The 18,328-nt window shown below is 37.3% G+C and overlaps 2 protein-coding genes and 1 pseudogene across 3 annotated transcripts in view; all 3 read right to left on the bottom strand.

Moving 5' to 3' along the window:
- LOC126628888 (disease resistance protein RGA2-like) overlaps positions 1-18,328 on the bottom strand; it is an 81,154-nt gene that overhangs the window by 45,129 nt on the left and 17,697 nt on the right. The window lies entirely within an intron of this gene.
- Positions 136-5,777, bottom strand: LOC126628360 (TMV resistance protein N-like). 2 transcript variants are annotated; one of them, XM_050298003.1, is made up of 6 exons: positions 4,923-5,773; positions 4,061-4,582; positions 3,233-3,754; positions 1,826-2,930; positions 1,081-1,383; positions 136-981 (listed from the first exon to the last, which is right to left on the bottom strand). In XM_050298003.1, exons 1-6 carry the CDS (start codon positions 5,414-5,416, stop codon positions 592-594), a joined length of 3,336 nt encoding a protein of 1,111 aa, XP_050153960.1. In that variant the 5' UTR covers positions 5,417-5,773; the 3' UTR covers positions 136-591. The 2 variants fall into 2 exon arrangements, with proteins under 2 accessions (XP_050153960.1, XP_050153961.1); XM_050298004.1 differs by lacking the exon at positions 4,061-4,582 and having other exon boundaries at positions 4,923-5,777.
- LOC126628362 (uncharacterized) lies at positions 6,659-8,152 on the bottom strand (annotated as a pseudogene).

Raw genomic sequence — 18,328 nt, 5'->3', positions numbered from 1 at the left:
TCATGGTGAGCAAGCTCCATTAGCTGTGCTATCGCAACAAATATCTGTTTTGAGCTCAAAACGCGAGGAACAACGATGCTTTCCCAATCATCCTTACAAAAGTATCCATAGAACACAAACTTACTCATCCAAAAGTGCCAGTCAACAATGCTTTTTTTTTTCTTTTTTTCTTTTTTTTTTCTTATACCAACACAACAAAATTATAAGAAACGAAACCCAATTACAATATGCACACAGCCAAAACATCGGCCACCAGGGGGAAAAATAAAATAAAATAAATAAAAGACAGACTGTTGAGCCCTAACACAGAAAAAAACAAAAAAAAAAACTGAAAGAACCTAGTAGCTTTCAACCAACTCCACCCCGGAACGCCACTTTCCACCCATCTGAAACCAGATTCCCCTGCAATTACCTAAAATCAAACCAAGCTGAACCTCAAAAAATGGCAACGAGCAACAGTTACACCACCCAAGCCGGAGCTCTACACACCTTATGAATTCTACAATGCTTAGAATCACCTCAAACTTTGTACAACCAGAAGAAGGAGATAAATCAGGGATTTAAGTTGACAAATGCTGATTGGTAGACCCCTTAGTATTCTAGGCCCAAAATACGAAGCCCAGTTAGATTTCTAATTGACAAGGGCAGTTCTTTAATTTTTGACCCGGATAAATTAAGCTCCGATAGTTTCTTCATAACTTCTAGAGGCTCTGGAAACATCTCAAGATTCGAGCAGCCAGAAAGATCAAGGGTTTCTAGAGATTGCATACGTATGCTGCTGGCTAGAATCTTAAGTTTTTTGCATCCATTCAGATTCAATAACACAAGGTTTGTAAGGGTCGAAATAGATGGGTGAACCTCAACTAAACTTGTACAACTTCGAAGAATTAGCTTCTCAAGATTGGGCATCTCTGTGAAGTTAGGGGTTTCCTCAAGGTATAGACAATAACTTAAATTGATGAACTTCAACTTCTCCAGCTTCTGTCAAAACATTTAGGAAAACATGCATTAATTGATAAGACATCTCATAACCCAAACATTTAAAAGAAACATATATATGTAAATGATGATTGTACGTACCTGGATTCCTTCCCAAAGTCGTTCAATGCGACTATATCGCATGTCAATGTCAACAAGATTTTCGAATTGACAAGTGGATGGCAAAGACTTGCGAGGGAATCCATGCCAGGAGAGGCACCTCAACTGACTAGAAAGAAACTCTAAGTGCCCATTCAGGTGTTGTTTGCCATAATCAGGTCTAAAAATGGAATACATCTGACTGATCTTAAGAAGTCTTAGTTGAGTCATTCCAACAAAAGCTTCAGCATTTAAGCATTCATCATTTGAGATCGACATGGTTATGCTTTCAACCGCTTCGGTACCCTGCGCAAATCAAAATGAAGGAAAAAACAGAGAACCATAGTTTAGAATAGGAAGTTAATGCTTTTTTCTTAAGGAGCTATTTGATAAAATTTCATTTTTAGATTTTACCTTTTGTTTTGATTATTTTCCAAAAATCTGAAAAATTGAATACACATAACTTGTTTGGTAAATGTTTCCATTTTTCAATTATTAAGGAACCGTTTGATAATTATTTCGTTTTCATTTTTCAACTTTTGTTTTGATTAATTTTTTTTTTTTGAAATTTGAAAATTGAAAGCACATACCTTGTTTGGTAATTGTTTTCAATTTTCAATTATTAAAAAATGAAAACTAAAGATTAAAAATTGAAAACATAAATTGTTATCAAACGGGCCTAAAAAATAGATTTTGATCAAAAGTTGCAGCTTTCTACTAACAATTGCATAAGAAAAATATTTCTCACCGTATTTTGAGTTAGCACATGATAAACATCTTCATAACTCCACAACCTACTTCGTCTCCCAGGCTCTTTGAGAGATTCTTGGTGGACAATTTCCCTACCCATTTCCACTAGTAAATCATGAATCTCCAATTTCCCCTCCTCTGAGACAGTTATGAGAGCTCGATCGAACAGAACTCTTATTCCTGTATGAGGATAGAAACCACAACTGTCCAGAATTTCGGTTGCATAGTCTTTCTTCATCCCTTTAAAGAAACATGCAATATCTAGAAAGATTTCCTTCTCTGTGTCATCTAGTCCATTGAAGCTTGTTCTAAGCACATCATGAATTCCCCTATGCGGGATTCTCCTTAATTCTTCTAACACTTCTTCCCACTCGGGTACAATTTTGTTATCAAGAAACGCTCCCAAGACTTTGAGTGCTAAGGGCAGACCTTGAGCATATTGTATGACACGCCTCGAAAGATTGTCATAATCTCTGGTGGGTTGGTTTGTTCTAAAGGCGTACCGCCTAAAGAGTTTCAAAGCTCCAAGATCACTCAAAACATTAGGCCTATATACAGCATCAGCTAAGCTTAGTAATTGCCCATCTCTAGTTGTTATAATGATTCTACTTCCACCATAAAAGGAATGTTGCCCTCCAAGTAAAGCTTCAATTTGATCTAATCTGTCCACATCATCCAGAACAATAAGAACTTTTCTCTGACCTAGGCTATTTAACATCACCTGGAAACCTTTCTTCGAAATGTCGGAACTCCCCACCTTGTTGTTCGAGATACTAGATAGAAGTTCTGCCTGCATATGTAGTGTGCCTTGCTTCATGAAACCTTCCCTGATATTTTCAAGGAAGCAACTAGCTTCAAATTGAAATGAGATTTCATCATAAACAGCTCTAGCGATGGTTGTTTTGCCTAAACCACCCATACCACATATTCCAACAATGCGAACATCATTCGTTTTAAATCCAGGAGGATTTAATAATACATGCATTTCAAGCATATGAGAATCCATTTCAACCAAGACATTATCTTTGCTTGATGTTGATGAGATGTGGATCAATTTTCTAGAAACATCTTCCACAATCTCCTCAATAAGCTTCGCATCATCCCTGTCACGTTTAATAAACAATATAATAACAACACCGAATAACAATTAATGGGTCCTTTTGGTAATTATCTCGTTATCAATTTTTTTTAAAAAAAAAAGAAAATCTAGATTTTGAGTTTTCAAATTTTGGGTTTTCAATTTTTAGTTTCACTCAAAATAGTTATCAAACAAGTTTTTCAATTTTTCTTTCATGGTATAATACAGTTCCAAAAATCAACAATTAGATCTTGCAATATAGGAATCTAATGGATCTTTAAAAAAATCTCAAAAAATAATAGGAAATTAAAACAGTTTAGAATTTACCCAAAGTCTCCCGAAACCCAGCCGGGTAGATGGGGGGTCGTTCTAAGAGCGTGTCTCCAGCTCCGAACCATTTCCACTTCGGCATTAGAATCGAGATCATGCTGAGCAAAAGCTTCCGCAAAACTTCTCTCGAGTCCACGAACATCAGATGGATTAACTTGGTAGAAAATGGGGAGCACAATCTGGTTCTTGGTGTTCTTGGATTTCCATATTTCCACGAGTTCTTTCAAGCTCCAAGTGGAAGAAGCATAGTTTTCAGATAAAACTAGAAGCGAAATCTTTGACTCTTGAACCGCAATCAGGAGCTTGGTAAGGGGGTCGCCTCTTCTGAGCTCTTTGGCATCAATGTAGGTGTTGATTGATTTCTGACACAGAGCTTTGTAAAGATGGCTGACGAAGCCCCTGCGAGTGTCTTCCCCTCTGAAATTGATGAACACATCGTATTTGCTTAATTTTGATGAGAATTGCATCAATTTCGTAAAAACATCTTCTACAATTTCCTCAATAAGCTCTGCATCATCCCTGTCAAAATTAAAATCAATATAATAACAACACCAAATAATAATTATTGGGGCGTTTTGATAACTATTTTGTTTTTAAATTTTTTTGGATCTAAATTTTTAGTTTCATTGAGAGTAGATTTTAAATAGGTTTTCCATTTTTTTCTTTCATGATATATAATAGTCTGAAAAAGCAACAATAGATCTTGCATATGGAGATCTAATGAATTTTTCAACCGTTTTGCACAAATTTAAAACAAAATATTTATGCCTAAATATTACAAAAATCTCAAAAATTAATAGGAAACTAAAACAAATTAGAATTTACTTATAGTTTCGCGGATCCCAGCCGGAAAAATTGGTGGCTGTTGTAAGAGCGGATCTCCAGCTCCCAACCTCTAACATTTTGGCTTTAGAATCGTGCTTATGCTGAGAAAAAGCTTTGGCGAAAGTTCCCTTGACTTCACGAACGTTAGCCTGATCAACTTGGTAGAAAATGGGGACCACAATCTGGTTCTTAGTATCTCTGCATTCCAAGATTTCCATGAGTTCTTTCAAGCAGCAAGTGGAAAGAGCATAGTTTCGAGAGAAAACTACAAGCGAAAGACTTGACTCTCGAATCGCTGTCAGGAGCTCGGGAAGGCGGTCGTCTTCTCTGAGCTTTTCAGCATCAATGAAGGTGTTGATCTGTTTCTGCAGCAGGGCTCCGTAGAGATCGTTGATGAAGTCGTTGTCAATGTCTTCCTCTCTGAAATTGATGAACACGTCGTATTTGCTTGATGTTGATGAGAATTGCATCAATTTCGTATAAACATCTTCTACAATTTTCTCAATAAGCTCTGCTTCATTCCTGTCAAAATTAAAAACAATATAATAACAACACCAAATAATAATTATTGGGTCGTTTTGATACTATTTTGTTTTTAATTTTTTTTAATCTAAATTTTTAGTTTTCAAATGTTGGCCTCTAGTTTTTAATTTTTAGTTTCATAGAAAGTAGATTGTAAATGGGTTTTCCATTTTTTTCCTTCATGATATATAATAGTCTCAAAAAGCAACAATAGATCTTGCATACAGAGATCTAATGAACTTTTACAACCGTTTTGCATAAATTTAAAACAAAATATTTATGCCTAAACATTACAAAAATCTCAAAAATTAATAGGAAACTAAAACAAATTAGAATTTACTTATAGTTTCGCGGATCCCCCAAGCCGGAAATATTGGTGGCCGTTGTAAGAGCGGATCTCCAGCTCTCAACCTCTACCATTTTGGATTTAGAATAGAGGTTAGAATCGTGATCATGCTGAACAAAAGCTTTGGCGAAAGTTCCCTTGAGTTTACGAACGGTAGCCGGATCAACTTGGTAGAAAATGGGGACCACAATCTGGTTCTTAGTATAGCTGCATTCCAAGATTTCCACGAGTTCTTTCAAGCAGCAAGTGGAAAGAGCATAGTTTTGAGAGAAAACTACAAGCGAAAGCCTTGACTCTTGAATCCCTGTCCGGAGCTCGCAAAGGCGGTCGCCTTTTCTGAGCTCTTCAGCATCAACGAAGGTGTTGATCGGTTTCTGCAGCAGAGCTCTGTAGAGATGGCTGATGAAGCCGGTGTGAGTGTCTTCCCCTCTGAAATTGATGAACACTTCGTATTTCCAACGAACGTCAGAAGAAGAAGAAGCAGCCATTAAACGATCGCAACTGGTCAGCGATGATTGAGCAGCTAAGACTAAGACTGATGTAAGAACAGAAATACTCAATTGATCTACAAATTGGATCACCGAAAATTGGTCTAGTAGATATGAAGTCAATGAGTCGATGCAAATTAGATCACTCGTTTTCACTTCTTCCAGGAATGGACATAGGAAACTTCACTGTGAAAGGAATCTGTATACTTTGGTTTTGTCCCAAGAAAATGCAAGGGAACATGGGCGGCAAGTGGGCGATTAAAATAAAATATAAAATATAAAAAGCAAAGCAAAATTACACATCCAAGCTTTAATCCAAAGAATTCTCACCTAGTAGTCCAAAGCTAATTGATTACTATTCTGTGAGTCCACAAACACTCAACTTATCCAACTATTTTACGACATTCTCAAAGATTACTTCTACTACTACTTTACAGGTGAAAAATGAAAGGGTAGAGAAAAAAAAAGATGAATCACTAGATTCACTACAACTGACATACCGAGTAATCTAACAGTAAGTATCAACTAGACCAATCCCAACGGTATCACAGATCATATAATGAAGCCTTCAGTAAGATAACATTGGAGGTCACTATCATCTTTTCCGAGGAAGCATCATTGAACAAAAGCTCTCAAATATGATCACCACAATACTAAATTTTTTTGTGATAAGGACTGTCAAGTGTCTTTATATAAATACAATTCCCCTTCTGGAACCCAAGAGTTAATGAATGGTTCACTTGAGCAAGAGACCAAAGTATTTTACCAACCAAGTAACCGTCGTCACAAATTTATATAGTAAACATTTCCCATTGAAAAATTTCGAGATGATCATCAATCCATTGTTTGGAACAATTAAACAGGGAACTTTATAATCATAAAAGCTTTTATCTTTTCGATGAACTGGGGGGAATATCATGGAAGCTTTTTCACATTAAGATAAACTCTTAAATATTTCCCAAGGCTCTTAAAACATTTCAAAGAGATTCCACGAGCTTATATGTCTTAATAGGACCAGACCACTTAGTGGGATAAGGCTTGGTTGTTGTTGTTGTTGTTATTGTCGTCCTAATAAAACAACTAATTTGTTCTAACAAACATAATTGCAAAATTTGCATTTTAATTTTCAACTCGGAAGAAAATTTGGTGTAGGACGGCTTTCTGATTCACATAATACCGTGGAGTGGGGAAATTATGAATCAGCAACAAAAGAAACTCGTGAAACATGGCGCCCCACACCCCTTATTTGCAACCAGAACACAGATGCATCCTCATTAAGCATCAGAACAAGAGAGCACTAACAAGAAATGTTCAGAAAAATCATAACATTTTAACTAAAATGGACTAGAAACTAAACTATAAAGTACTGTAATGTACCTTCGGGAGAAAGGAAGCCTCAAGAAAAGATTGGACATTGTGTTGAAAACATCAGGCGTAACGAATTGATAAAGTACCAGTTGCAGAGTTGCAAACCACAGGTTCTTTGTAATAGTCTCTGCACAAGGAAAAAAGATCAACTTTTTAATCTTATCTTCACACAATTCTACAACTATTAACCAAACAAATCAAATTACACTTCAACACAAAAACTGCTTTCACAACATTAAAGAACAAAACAACATCAAACAATGAAATCTCCCCACCTCATGACCAATGATCGTCGCTATCTAGGCATCACTTCTAAAATGCTTGAGCAATCCCGTGAAGACAACAATCTTCCCACCCGGCAAGCAAAATGCATTGACAACAGGCCGATCCACTACCAAAACCTCCCAATTCAATTGATCCAAATGTGAAGTGGCAGCTTTCAAACCTCTCTCCCTACTCGTCCTCCTACTCTTCTCAATCCATTGATCATCAAGAATCTCATCCTCACGGGACCAATTCCCCTCCTCCGGAGCGTCCTGCAGTGCCATCAAAGTATCCTTCCCACCACCTTCATGCACTAGCTCCACTTTACCGGACGCATAGTCCACGTCAGTCCAGGTCACCTCATGGCTCAACCCTCTCTGCAAAACCTCAATTATATCCTTGGCAATCAACCGAATCCGCACGCTATCCGGTTGTATGGCGGGCTAAATGTCCCCCTTGAAACTCTCTTTCATTTTCTGGAATTGGGTCTCCCCCAACCTCTTCTCCAAGGCTTTCGACAAAATTATAAAATGGGTTCGCTTCGTGTACGGAATCGTCTCCAAATTCCCAAAATACGGTGATAAAAAACCCAGAACCTACAAGACCCACAATGAAAACTTTCCTGGGATTCTCAAACCACTTCCGGGGGCCTCTCGGTTTGAAGTGGTGAACCCGGATCCGGTCGACGTAGTAATATCTCTTAGTGCTATCAAGAAAGGGGCTTTTGTACTGTGTTGTTCTTGTCATTCTACCAAGTTGTGGAATTGATTAGTGTCAAATTGAAGAACTGGAGGAAAACCCAGAAAACTTAGCTGTGCTGGATGCAAGAAGAAGAACCAGTTGAAAAAACGCGAGAGATGGGCTCTCTGCCGGCGGCTTTGGGGGCAATCCTCGCTGTGAAGCCGCGGAAGGCGTCGAGTGCGAGCTTTGCTCTTCTGTAGGATCCCATCACGGATTGGGTGTATCAAACAAACGAGAGAGATGAAGGTTTTCTTTACAAAGATTTGAAATCTTGGAGAGAAATAGGTTTTGGATCGGCGGGTTTTGTGGGTTTAAGCTTTGGGATGAGCGGGAACTAGGAACTTGAGAAGAAGCTAGGACTCTCCATGTTGCCGCGACAAAGGGCTACAAGAAAGAAACGCGGTGAGAGGGTGCCAAAACGACGACGTTAACGTCTCTTAATATAGTTTACTCGTGTAGCACTGCACGTGTACCTTAGGCCATTTGATTTCCGCGGTTTAATGGTCTCGTATTTGAGTTTTTGCCAATTTTCTTTGTATTCTACTTCAAATACATTTAGTTTAGAATATTACTTTGTCAAAATTTTAACGTAAGACCGAATAGTTATTAATACTAGTAAAAAAAAACATAAAATGAATCACCTACAAACATGTAAGACAATGCAAAAATTGTCGCATACGATAATAAATTATGGTTTTGAAATATTTACAATGTCACGTCTCTTCTTAATGATATAATGTCACATTGCACCGTTTTCATCAGTTGCTAGCATCAAACGCTTCACTGGCTCAACCTTTTCTTTAGACAACATCTAGCATGTACACAATCGTATGTCGATACTCCAATACGGCAACCTTCCGATAATTAGTTGTAGTTCTACAGTTGTACATTCAGCGTATGCGATTACACGTACGAAATACAATGTTATAATAGTATTTGTGCATGCATGATTATATCGGCACCCTAAAGTAAACTTACAGCAGAAATAGCATTAGAAGAAAAGAAACGAACACTTGTCTTTCTCACTAGTAAATAGAAAAGTTACAAAAATTAGATGGTGTTCTTACACTCCAAATAAGTGCTCTTACACTATAAAGGGCATAAAGAAAACAGAAAAACAAAACTGAACAAAATTGAACAATAAAATAGAGAAAAGGGTTGGCGGAATACGCTATACGCATAAAAAATGATATCGTTATAACGAGCCAAACGGGGCCCACAATAGCTGTTAGTACCTACACAGTTGAGACCACTGTGAATGCAACCTTTTGATATTATTTGTTGCCCACAACAGCTTACTTGAAAGGAGCCGGTTTATATCGCGCGTCACCATCTGTTGCCGCGACCTCTCCCACCACCACTACCACCAGCAGATCGGTTGTTGGAATACCTATCATTTCGAAAACCTCCTCCACGACCACCGCCTAACCTTCCACCACCGCCAAATCTTGTATTCCTTGATTCTTTTTCTTGTAAATCAGGCAGTGATTTCAACACCGTTATGCTCACATTAGCTGCATTTTCCTGACCTGCACCCAACATAATACGACCACAACAATCAGACTTCAAGACATCAATACAACAAAATGAATGATACGTTCCATCTGTAGAGATGGCTGATGAAGCCGTTGTGAGTGTCTTCCCCTCTGAAATTGATGAACACATCGTATTTTCAACGAACGTCAGAAGAAGAAGAAGCAGCCATTAATCATTCGTACCTGATCAGCGATGATCGAGCAGCTAAGATTAAGAGGAATGCAAGAGCAGAAATACTCAATTGATCTACAAACTGGATCACTAGAAAATGACCTGATCTATACCAAGTCAATGAGTCAAAGCAAATTAGTTCACTCATTTTTTAAAGGGTTTATATCACAAATGGTCCCTGAAATTGACCCCATCAATCATGATGGTCCTTGAAATTGAAAATCAATCAATGTAGTCCATGAATTTTAACCTGTGAATCAATGTAGTCCTTCTGTTAGTGTTCCATCCAAATTAACTTTAAAAAGGGTTAAACAACAAATTTTTCATGGTAAAATGACCAAAATAAACTTGTTACTTATAATTTTACTTACTACCTCTCTTTTCTTTTCTCCATCTTCATTTTTCTCTCCATTTTTTCATGGATTTGGTGCTAAAACTAAAATAAAAACAAAAAAATGGGAAATTTCAATTTCTTTTTTAATATCAAGTAAAATGATCAAAGGTGGCAGTAGCAAAAGCTAACCCAATTTCTTTGAAAAAAAAAAGGAATGGAGCTAACCCAGTTAGAATGATCAAAGGTGGACTTTGGCAGCAAAAGCTAACCCAATTTTTTTGAAAAAAAAAAGGAATAGTTAGAATTATTTTTACTTGATATTAAAAAAAATTAAAATTTCCCACTTTTTTTTGTTTTTATTTTAGTTTTAGCACCAAATCCATGAAAAAATAGAGAGAAAAGTGAAGATGGAGAAAGGAAAAGAGAGGTAGTAAGTAAAATTATAAGTAACAGGGTTATTTTGATCATTTTACCATGAAAAATTGATAGTTTAACCTTTTTTAAAGTTAATTTGGACGGAATACTAACAGAAGGACGACATTGATTCGCGGGGTTAAAATTCAGGGACTACATTGATTGATTTTCAATTTTAGGGATCATCATGATTGATAAGGTCAATTTCAGGGATCATTTGTGATATAAACCCTTTTTTAAATTTGTGATTACGCAAAAAGGACAAAAGAAAGTTATATATTTTCACATCTTCTTCCAAGAAAGAGCTGTCTCGGTCAAAGAGATACTCAGATTGGACTTAGTGGAGTGTGCCAAAATGCACACTGAATTGTTGATAATTTACCGAAAAGTCACATTCTATTTTACTTTTCACACGTCTTTTTAATTTTTGACTGTCGGATAGAAGGAAATGAAGAAGATCAATAAACATAAATTAACAGAGAGTGTGTGAGAAGTAAAATGGAATGTGTGGAGCCTTTACCAAAAGTTTCTGATCTTAATCACGTGAAGTTTCTTAGTGAGCGTGCTAAAACGCGCACCTACACTCATTTTCAAATATATCATTACGCAAAAAGACAAAAGAAAATTATGCTTTAGGTTCTTTCACATATTCTTCCAAGAAATTTCAGAGTAAAAAGAATCTGCGTACTCTGGTTTTATTTACCCAAGGAAACGCTAAGGTCTCATTTGGCAGCTCAGATTGTATTGATTATTTTTGTTGGATATGATTAATAGTCATCGGATAGTACTGACTAAATTAGTTGGGCGTTTAATGCAGTATCGAACTAATAACCGTATTATTTATACTATGTTTGGTTTTATACCGGATAAGAGGAATCAAACTTAAAATAAAATTAAACTAAAAAATAAAAAAAAACTGAAACCATCACTTTTGTTCCCAATTCTCTCCGCCGCACCCCTCAAACTCCCCCCTTCTCTCCCCCTTCTTCTTCTTCCCCGGCTGCAGAAGAATCCCAAATTGAAATCATCTCTCCGCCGCACCATGCTTCTTTGCAAGATCCAGTTGCAGGGGAGGACGGCAAGTAGGCGATGAGGAAGGCGACAAGGAGAGGACGACGAGGTAGGCGACAAGGACTAGGAGAGCAGAGATGGCGAGAGAAAGCGACGGCGATAGAAAGCGATGGGGAGGATGGTGATGGTGAGAGAAGGTGACGGAGAGGACAACGACGTCGAGAGAAGGCGAGAGAGAGAGGGTTGACTAATAATCCGAGCCTTTTGATTGGTTTTATTAGTCCAATGTATACCGTATTAAATAAGCAGATCGGTTAATTTAATCTGGTGCTTATTTAGTACGAGTGAACGCCAAACACCCGTGTCTGTATAACTAGTCCTATCCGATCCTTTATAATATCTGCCAATCAACGCCTAAGAAATGTTGGGCGCTGGGTCAAAGTACCCGGCTAAGTGTACACTTGCCTACCTAACAACACTTGCATACTCGGTCAAAGAGATGTTCAGATTATAACTTAGTGGAGTAGGCTAAAATGGACAATGACTTAGTGAAATAGGCTAAAATGGACAATGAAACTGGTGTTATTTGGAAATGTATAGGCCCAAAGCCCACGAGCATATCCGACCGTAATTCCCTCGTCATCTCTTGATAATTTCAGTTGCAACATATTTAAAATAACTTTTTGATACGAGTGAGGATCCTCGCCGTATCCTCTTTGTGAGGATTATGGGGATCTTCAAATTACATTGGTTCATCGTATATCATGCGATCAGAAATTATTGTAAATTTTTTATTTAAAATTGAATATAAACAGTACCAAACAAAAACTGACCGCACAAAGCCCGATGAACGGATGTGATTGGAAAATCCTCGGGATCATGACAAAAAGGATCCAGCAAGGATCCTCTCTCCTTCGATACATAATTTTTATGCCTAATTTTTAGTATCACCGTATCATATCATAGTAAATTTAAAAATTATCTAATAGCATCCAGTGTCTAAAATATCAAATGCATTACTTTACATTTAAAATTTATTTATCCAAAAACATTAATAAAACACACATTGAAATTAATTCACGCCAAAAAGACAAAAAAAACTCCAGTGCACGATTCACGGTGGAGGTAGCCACACTACAACAATAGGGATAAGAAAATTATGTTTTATGTGTTTTCACATATTCTTCCAAGAAAATTTGGTGTAAAGGAATCTGCTTTGTCTCGGATAATGGATATCAGTTATTCATTACCCCTTTGCAACTGGTCTTGGGTTCCAAGATCAAGGAATCAGGCAGCGGATTTTGTTGCGTAGTTTCGGTCTACGGTGTCACGCCCCGATCCCGACATACGTCCAGGATCGACACGTGACAACACCAAACCCGTATATCTAACATACTCCGCCTCCTGAATATATACAAAGTATCTTTCAAGATCCAGATGTACAATAATTTTTCGTATACTTTATGGCTGCATCTAACCACTTCGTTAGACTGCCTACGTACCCTCATTAGGGATCAAGTCATTCGTAGTTCAACATTTCACTATTCTTGAACATTCATCACATAGACCACTAGGTCTCAACATAACACCACAATTCAATTATGCAGCACCTCAAGGAACATTTAAATAAGCACAATAATAATCTCTAGTCATAACATCATTCATCCTCACATATGCATTCCAACACCATCCAATTATCACATCAATCAATAATGCCAATCACCATATCATCAACAACGCATACAATTCATTGGAATGCCGAGCTAGAGCGACACAGTTCGGCCGAAGCCTACATCTCTGAAGCTTTCTCAATCCAAACTCAATAAAACACAAGGTGAATACGATCCGGGACCATCACTCAACGGAATCACGAAAGGCCAACAACCATAATGTACGACGGCTCAAAGAAATGAGACAAGCACAAGTTACTTAATTCACAAAAGCTCAACAAAGGGAAATTAGGCACAAATACTAAATTTAGAACTAATCAACAAAACAGGAAATGAAACAATATCGAAGCAACAAATCTCCATCACAATGGTTAACGGTCCATTACTAGTCCTTACCTTTCATCACAACTTGCCAATCATACAAGTCAAACCATATTTCAAATATTCACGCCAAACCCCATTTCATAAACATAAATCGATGTCTAAGTATTGGAAATAACAATTCAATAGAAAACATATTCATAAAATCAATTCATATACACACAGGATCATAATTATGAAAACATAGGTAATCACCAATATCACATATATTAAAGTCACTCACATATGTCACAACCATCATCAGTACCAAGCCAAATCATGTTAATAAACATATGTCTACGGCTAAATATATAAAAATCACATTTCACTAGAAATTACCTTTATAAGACCAAGACAAAATCACATATGATACTAATATAAGAATCAAGGTAATAGCTATATCACATATACACAAGTCATGCTCTAACCAATGTAGCCTCACTAGACTTCACTTAATATTCCGTAGTACTAATTTTAGTAATTAGGACGTTTCATGACATGTTGCCTAAAAGTCAACTCTCGATCAACAATAGAGTCCACAAACTTACGTAATTTGATTTGAAAGATCCGCACCTCAAATTTCCAATCCGTAACTTTCCAAAGTCCACATTATGCGCAAATAACAACATACTAAAATCTCAACGCGATCTGATGGTCGGATCTCCGCCAATTTCAAAATTCAAGTGGTGGTTGACATTTTATTTTACGAACTTACAAATCTAATTCAGAAAGATCCGTACGTGGATTCCCGATTTGTAAGTTTTTATGATCCACAAATATTATGTTCTCTTACGTATTAAGGTTTGGTGACGATCCAACGGTCGGATCGTCGAATCATATTTTGACCTAACCACATATCGTAATGAAATTAGGTTCACACAATCAAACCATATCATAAGGATATCAATTATGAAAACAGGGTATCTAATTGAACTTAAAAGGATATTGTCGGTCCACTGGCCAGGCCGCGGCCAAACACGTCGCCGCGGGTGGCGGTCGGTTGCCCCGACTTGCCGGAAAAATTCAACCATTTTTAAAAATTACCAAAATTTACAGAAATGAAGATCTCAATGAGTAGAGAAATTTTTATACCTGTGGCCAAGTTCAATATTTCCTGGAAAGGCTCCAATTTTGCTAAAACCGTACGAAACCTAGAATTGGGTGTGATTCGATTCGACCTCCAAACTTGCTCTGACGCCTCCACCACTGCTTGGGCTTTGTTCCTGGGTTCTAGGGGAGTGTATTGATGGTGGCAATTAGAAGGAATTGCTTCAAAAATGGGAGAATTGACACAAGACCAGCCGGTGTCACCATTGCCAAATGTCACGGATTTGACCCAATTTCCATCGAATTTTGATAGAAAAATGGAGGGGAAGAGGTATAGTGATGATTGCTGGTGGAAATGGAATGAAATTTGCATGAAAAATGGCTCACAACCGCCGGAATTTCACCGGTTTCGAACCTGGTTGGCACGGGTCAAGTGGGATCCGGCCGATCCCCTTCCTCTCTTCATCCCTCCATTCCTTCCTTGCTCTCTTCTCTGGTTGGTCCCTCACTTCCCTCCTCTTTCTGAATGGGCAGTAGCCCTTTTTTTTCCCCCTCTCATTCGCTGCCATTAGGCAGCCATCCTCCCCCCATCCTTTTTTTTTCTTTCTCTTTTTCTTTCTTCCTAAATAATTTCTCCACTCCTATATAAAAAAAAAGGAAATTATATATTTATGCATGGTTGCCAACTATATATAAAATTATAAAAAAATAAATCTTGAAATCAATAATACGAAAATACGTAATTTAAGTAGCGAAATCCGGGGACGGGATTTCACATACGGAGATGAGTGACTCTGTTTGGTTTTAAAGACCCCCATCTTCGTTTGTTAGAATCTTGAATAAAGATGGTTTGCCTTGTCCTCCGTAGGTTGTTTTTATGGGTTCATGGGGGAGGGTAGACGTTGGTGCCATGCTTGGTGCCTTGTTCTCATAGTTTAGCGTTGTATTTGCCGTCTCTTTTCGGTTTTCATTTCTTCTTGCTTAATCTATCCAGCTTTCTCCAAAAAAAAAAAAAAAGAAAGAAAGGAATCTGCTTTGGTTTTGATCTAAGAAAATGTGAAGGGTCAAAGTAGTATGTTGAATCTACAGTTGCCTACCCAACAACTTCTTTGTAAACCGGAAATATATCCCAATCTTCCTAGAGTGCCTGGAAATAATAAGAGATTAATAGTTGTTTGGCTTCTAATTTGATGTAGTGGTAGTAAGGGTATTACTCTGAAAACTTTGATGTATATATGCTTTTGGCTACAAAACTTCTAGAAGTTCACAAATCGCTTATGAAATAAAAAAAAATATTGACTAGATTTGAACTTGCATAATCTACGTTTCCACTACACGTCATTGTTTCGCTCGTGTTCTAAGGTTGAAACTAGATTTGAACATCGCAGCAACAAGCAGAGGAGGCTAAACTATTACAGAAAATGTGTTTATTCCAAAGCATTAATAAAAACAAATATTGAAATTACTTCACGCCAAAAAAAAGTAATACAGTGAAGGATTTACAGTGGTGGCAGTCACACTACAACAGTAGGCCTTTTCACCCTGTACATTCTTACATTGGCTTTTATGTTACCAGTTGCAACCACTTCAGTTGAAATAGCGTTTTCTACTATGAATATTGTCAAAACACCAATGCGTAACAAAATAGGAGCTCAATGATCAAGTGATGGCTTGATTGTTTACATTGAGAGAGATGTTCTTGCTTTTATTGTTAATGAGGTTATTATGTGACGTTTTCATGGCATGAAATCTCGTTGGCAACAATTGTAACTTGTTTGTATTGATAAATAATGAATGACATTAATATTCTCTAGTATCTAAAAGGATTTTGTTGTCTATATGTCACATCCTAACCCAGTCCGCAAAGTAAGATATTGTCCGCTTTGAGTCACGCCCTTACGGATTTGTTCTTGGGCTTCCACCCAAAACGCATCTTACTAAGGGAGGTGGACATGTACATATAAGGCACATCACCTCCTCTCTCCCGGACGATGTGGGATCTTACAATCCACCCCCTTTAGGGGACCGACGCCCTCGTTGGCACACTTCCTACTGGGAAGTGGCTCTAATACCAAATTGTCACATCCCAACCCAATCCGCAAAGTAAGATATTGTTCGCTTTGGGTCACACCCTTACAGATTTGTTCTTGGGCTTCCACCCAAAAAGCGTCTTACTAGGGGAGGTGGGCATGTGCATATAAGGCACATCACCTCCTCTTCCCCAAGCGATGTGGGATCTTACACTACATTTTCTTGGAACCTTTACCTTTTTAAATTTCGCCATTTCCCATATAATTTCTGACTTCACCACTGCTTCAGTCATCTCAAGTCCTAGTGGTTCTTGTCTATAATAGCAATATCCCTGCTGTAAATGGTGACTTCAATATAAGATACACTCAATATAACAAAAAGCATGTATAGAGATGATATATGTATGAAAAAATGGCAATGGTTGTGTTGCCGGATGATACTGAAATACCTAATCCCAATTCAAGCTCATTCAGTCCACAAAAACAAATGTTAATAATATAATAATGTTGACATATGGACTTGAGAAACGACACACCGCCAACCAGGAAGGTGCAGTGAAAGAGAGGAAAAGAGGAAAGAAACGAACACAAATGACAAAGATTATCCAATAGATTATAACAATGACTATTCAACTATCAATAATGCATTATTTTCGATTGAAATGTGGAAGCATATGAGAAGTAGCATGGCAACAACCACACAATAAACAAAAGTGTTTAAAGAAGATATATGTATGAAAAAATGGCAGTGGTTGTGTTTGTGTTGCTGAACGGATGATACTGAAATACCTAAATTCAAGTCAAGCTCCTTCAGTCCACAAAAATAAAAATTTATAATATAATAATCTTCGCATATGGACTTGAGAAACGACATACCACGGGCCAAGAAGGTGCAATGAAAGAGAGAGGAAAAGAAGAAAGAAGCAAACACAAAAGGATAAAGACTATGCAATAGATTATAACAATAACTTATTGGAGGCAATTACAGCTATTCACCTATCATTGTTTTAGGTTGAAATGTGGAAGCATATGAGAAGTAGCATGTCAATACTTTGTAAGTTGTGAATTTGTTTGGTAGTGGTCATGGGTAGGATGCAATTCTTAATCATGGTTCGCCTCCAATTGCCCCCTTTTTGGAAAAAAAAAAACAATGAAGTTTTAACGAAACACTCCCGGTAATGTTCATTTTTAACGAAAAACCACATTTTTACTTTACTTGTTACTATTCACTATACCTTTAAAAAGGGCTTTTCGTTAAAAGGAAAGTTTTTTTGGACTTTTCATTAGTTTTTCTAAAAAACAAATGTGATTAGAGAAAAATCCCAAATGTGAAAGGATAATTAAAAACAATAGTCAAGATCGGCGGTAAATGATTCAGCCATTTACAAAATTCAAACTTAAGACCATGATCTATTAAATCTAGTATTAACTATTAAGTGATGCTCTAGGATAATTCTTAGAAATTTCAAAGAGGCATATGTGGGTGGATTATTATTTTTTTAATTCGATGGTGTTGACCCTAAAAACTACTGAGCCTACGTGGCACGCAGGCCAAGTAATTAATGAGCTAACTACGTCCTTCAATTATATGCGGGGCATGCCAACTCGACGGCTGAGCTTGGCCGGTGAGTAAAATTTAAGACCATGATCTATTAAATCTTAAGATTGGCGGTAAATGATTCAGCCATTTACAAAATTCAAACTTAAGACCATGATCTATTAAATCTAGTATTAACTATTAAGTGATGCTCTAGGATAATTCTTAGAAATTTCAAAGAGGCATATGTGGTGGATTATTATTTTTTTAATTCGATGGTGTTGACCCTAAAAACTACTGAGCCTACGTGGCACGCAGGCCGAGTAATTAATGAGCTAATTATGTCCTTCAATTATATGCGGGGCATGCCAACTCGACGGCTGAGCTTGGCCGGTGAGTAAAATTTGCTGATGTGGCGTTGAGCGCGCT

The sequence above is a fragment of the Malus sylvestris genome, chromosome 7 (genome assembly GCF_916048215.2).
Source record: "Malus sylvestris chromosome 7, drMalSylv7.2, whole genome shotgun sequence".
NCBI lineage: Eukaryota > Viridiplantae > Streptophyta > Magnoliopsida > Rosales > Rosaceae > Malus > Malus sylvestris.
This window is presented reverse-complemented; position numbering and strand designations above follow the sequence as displayed.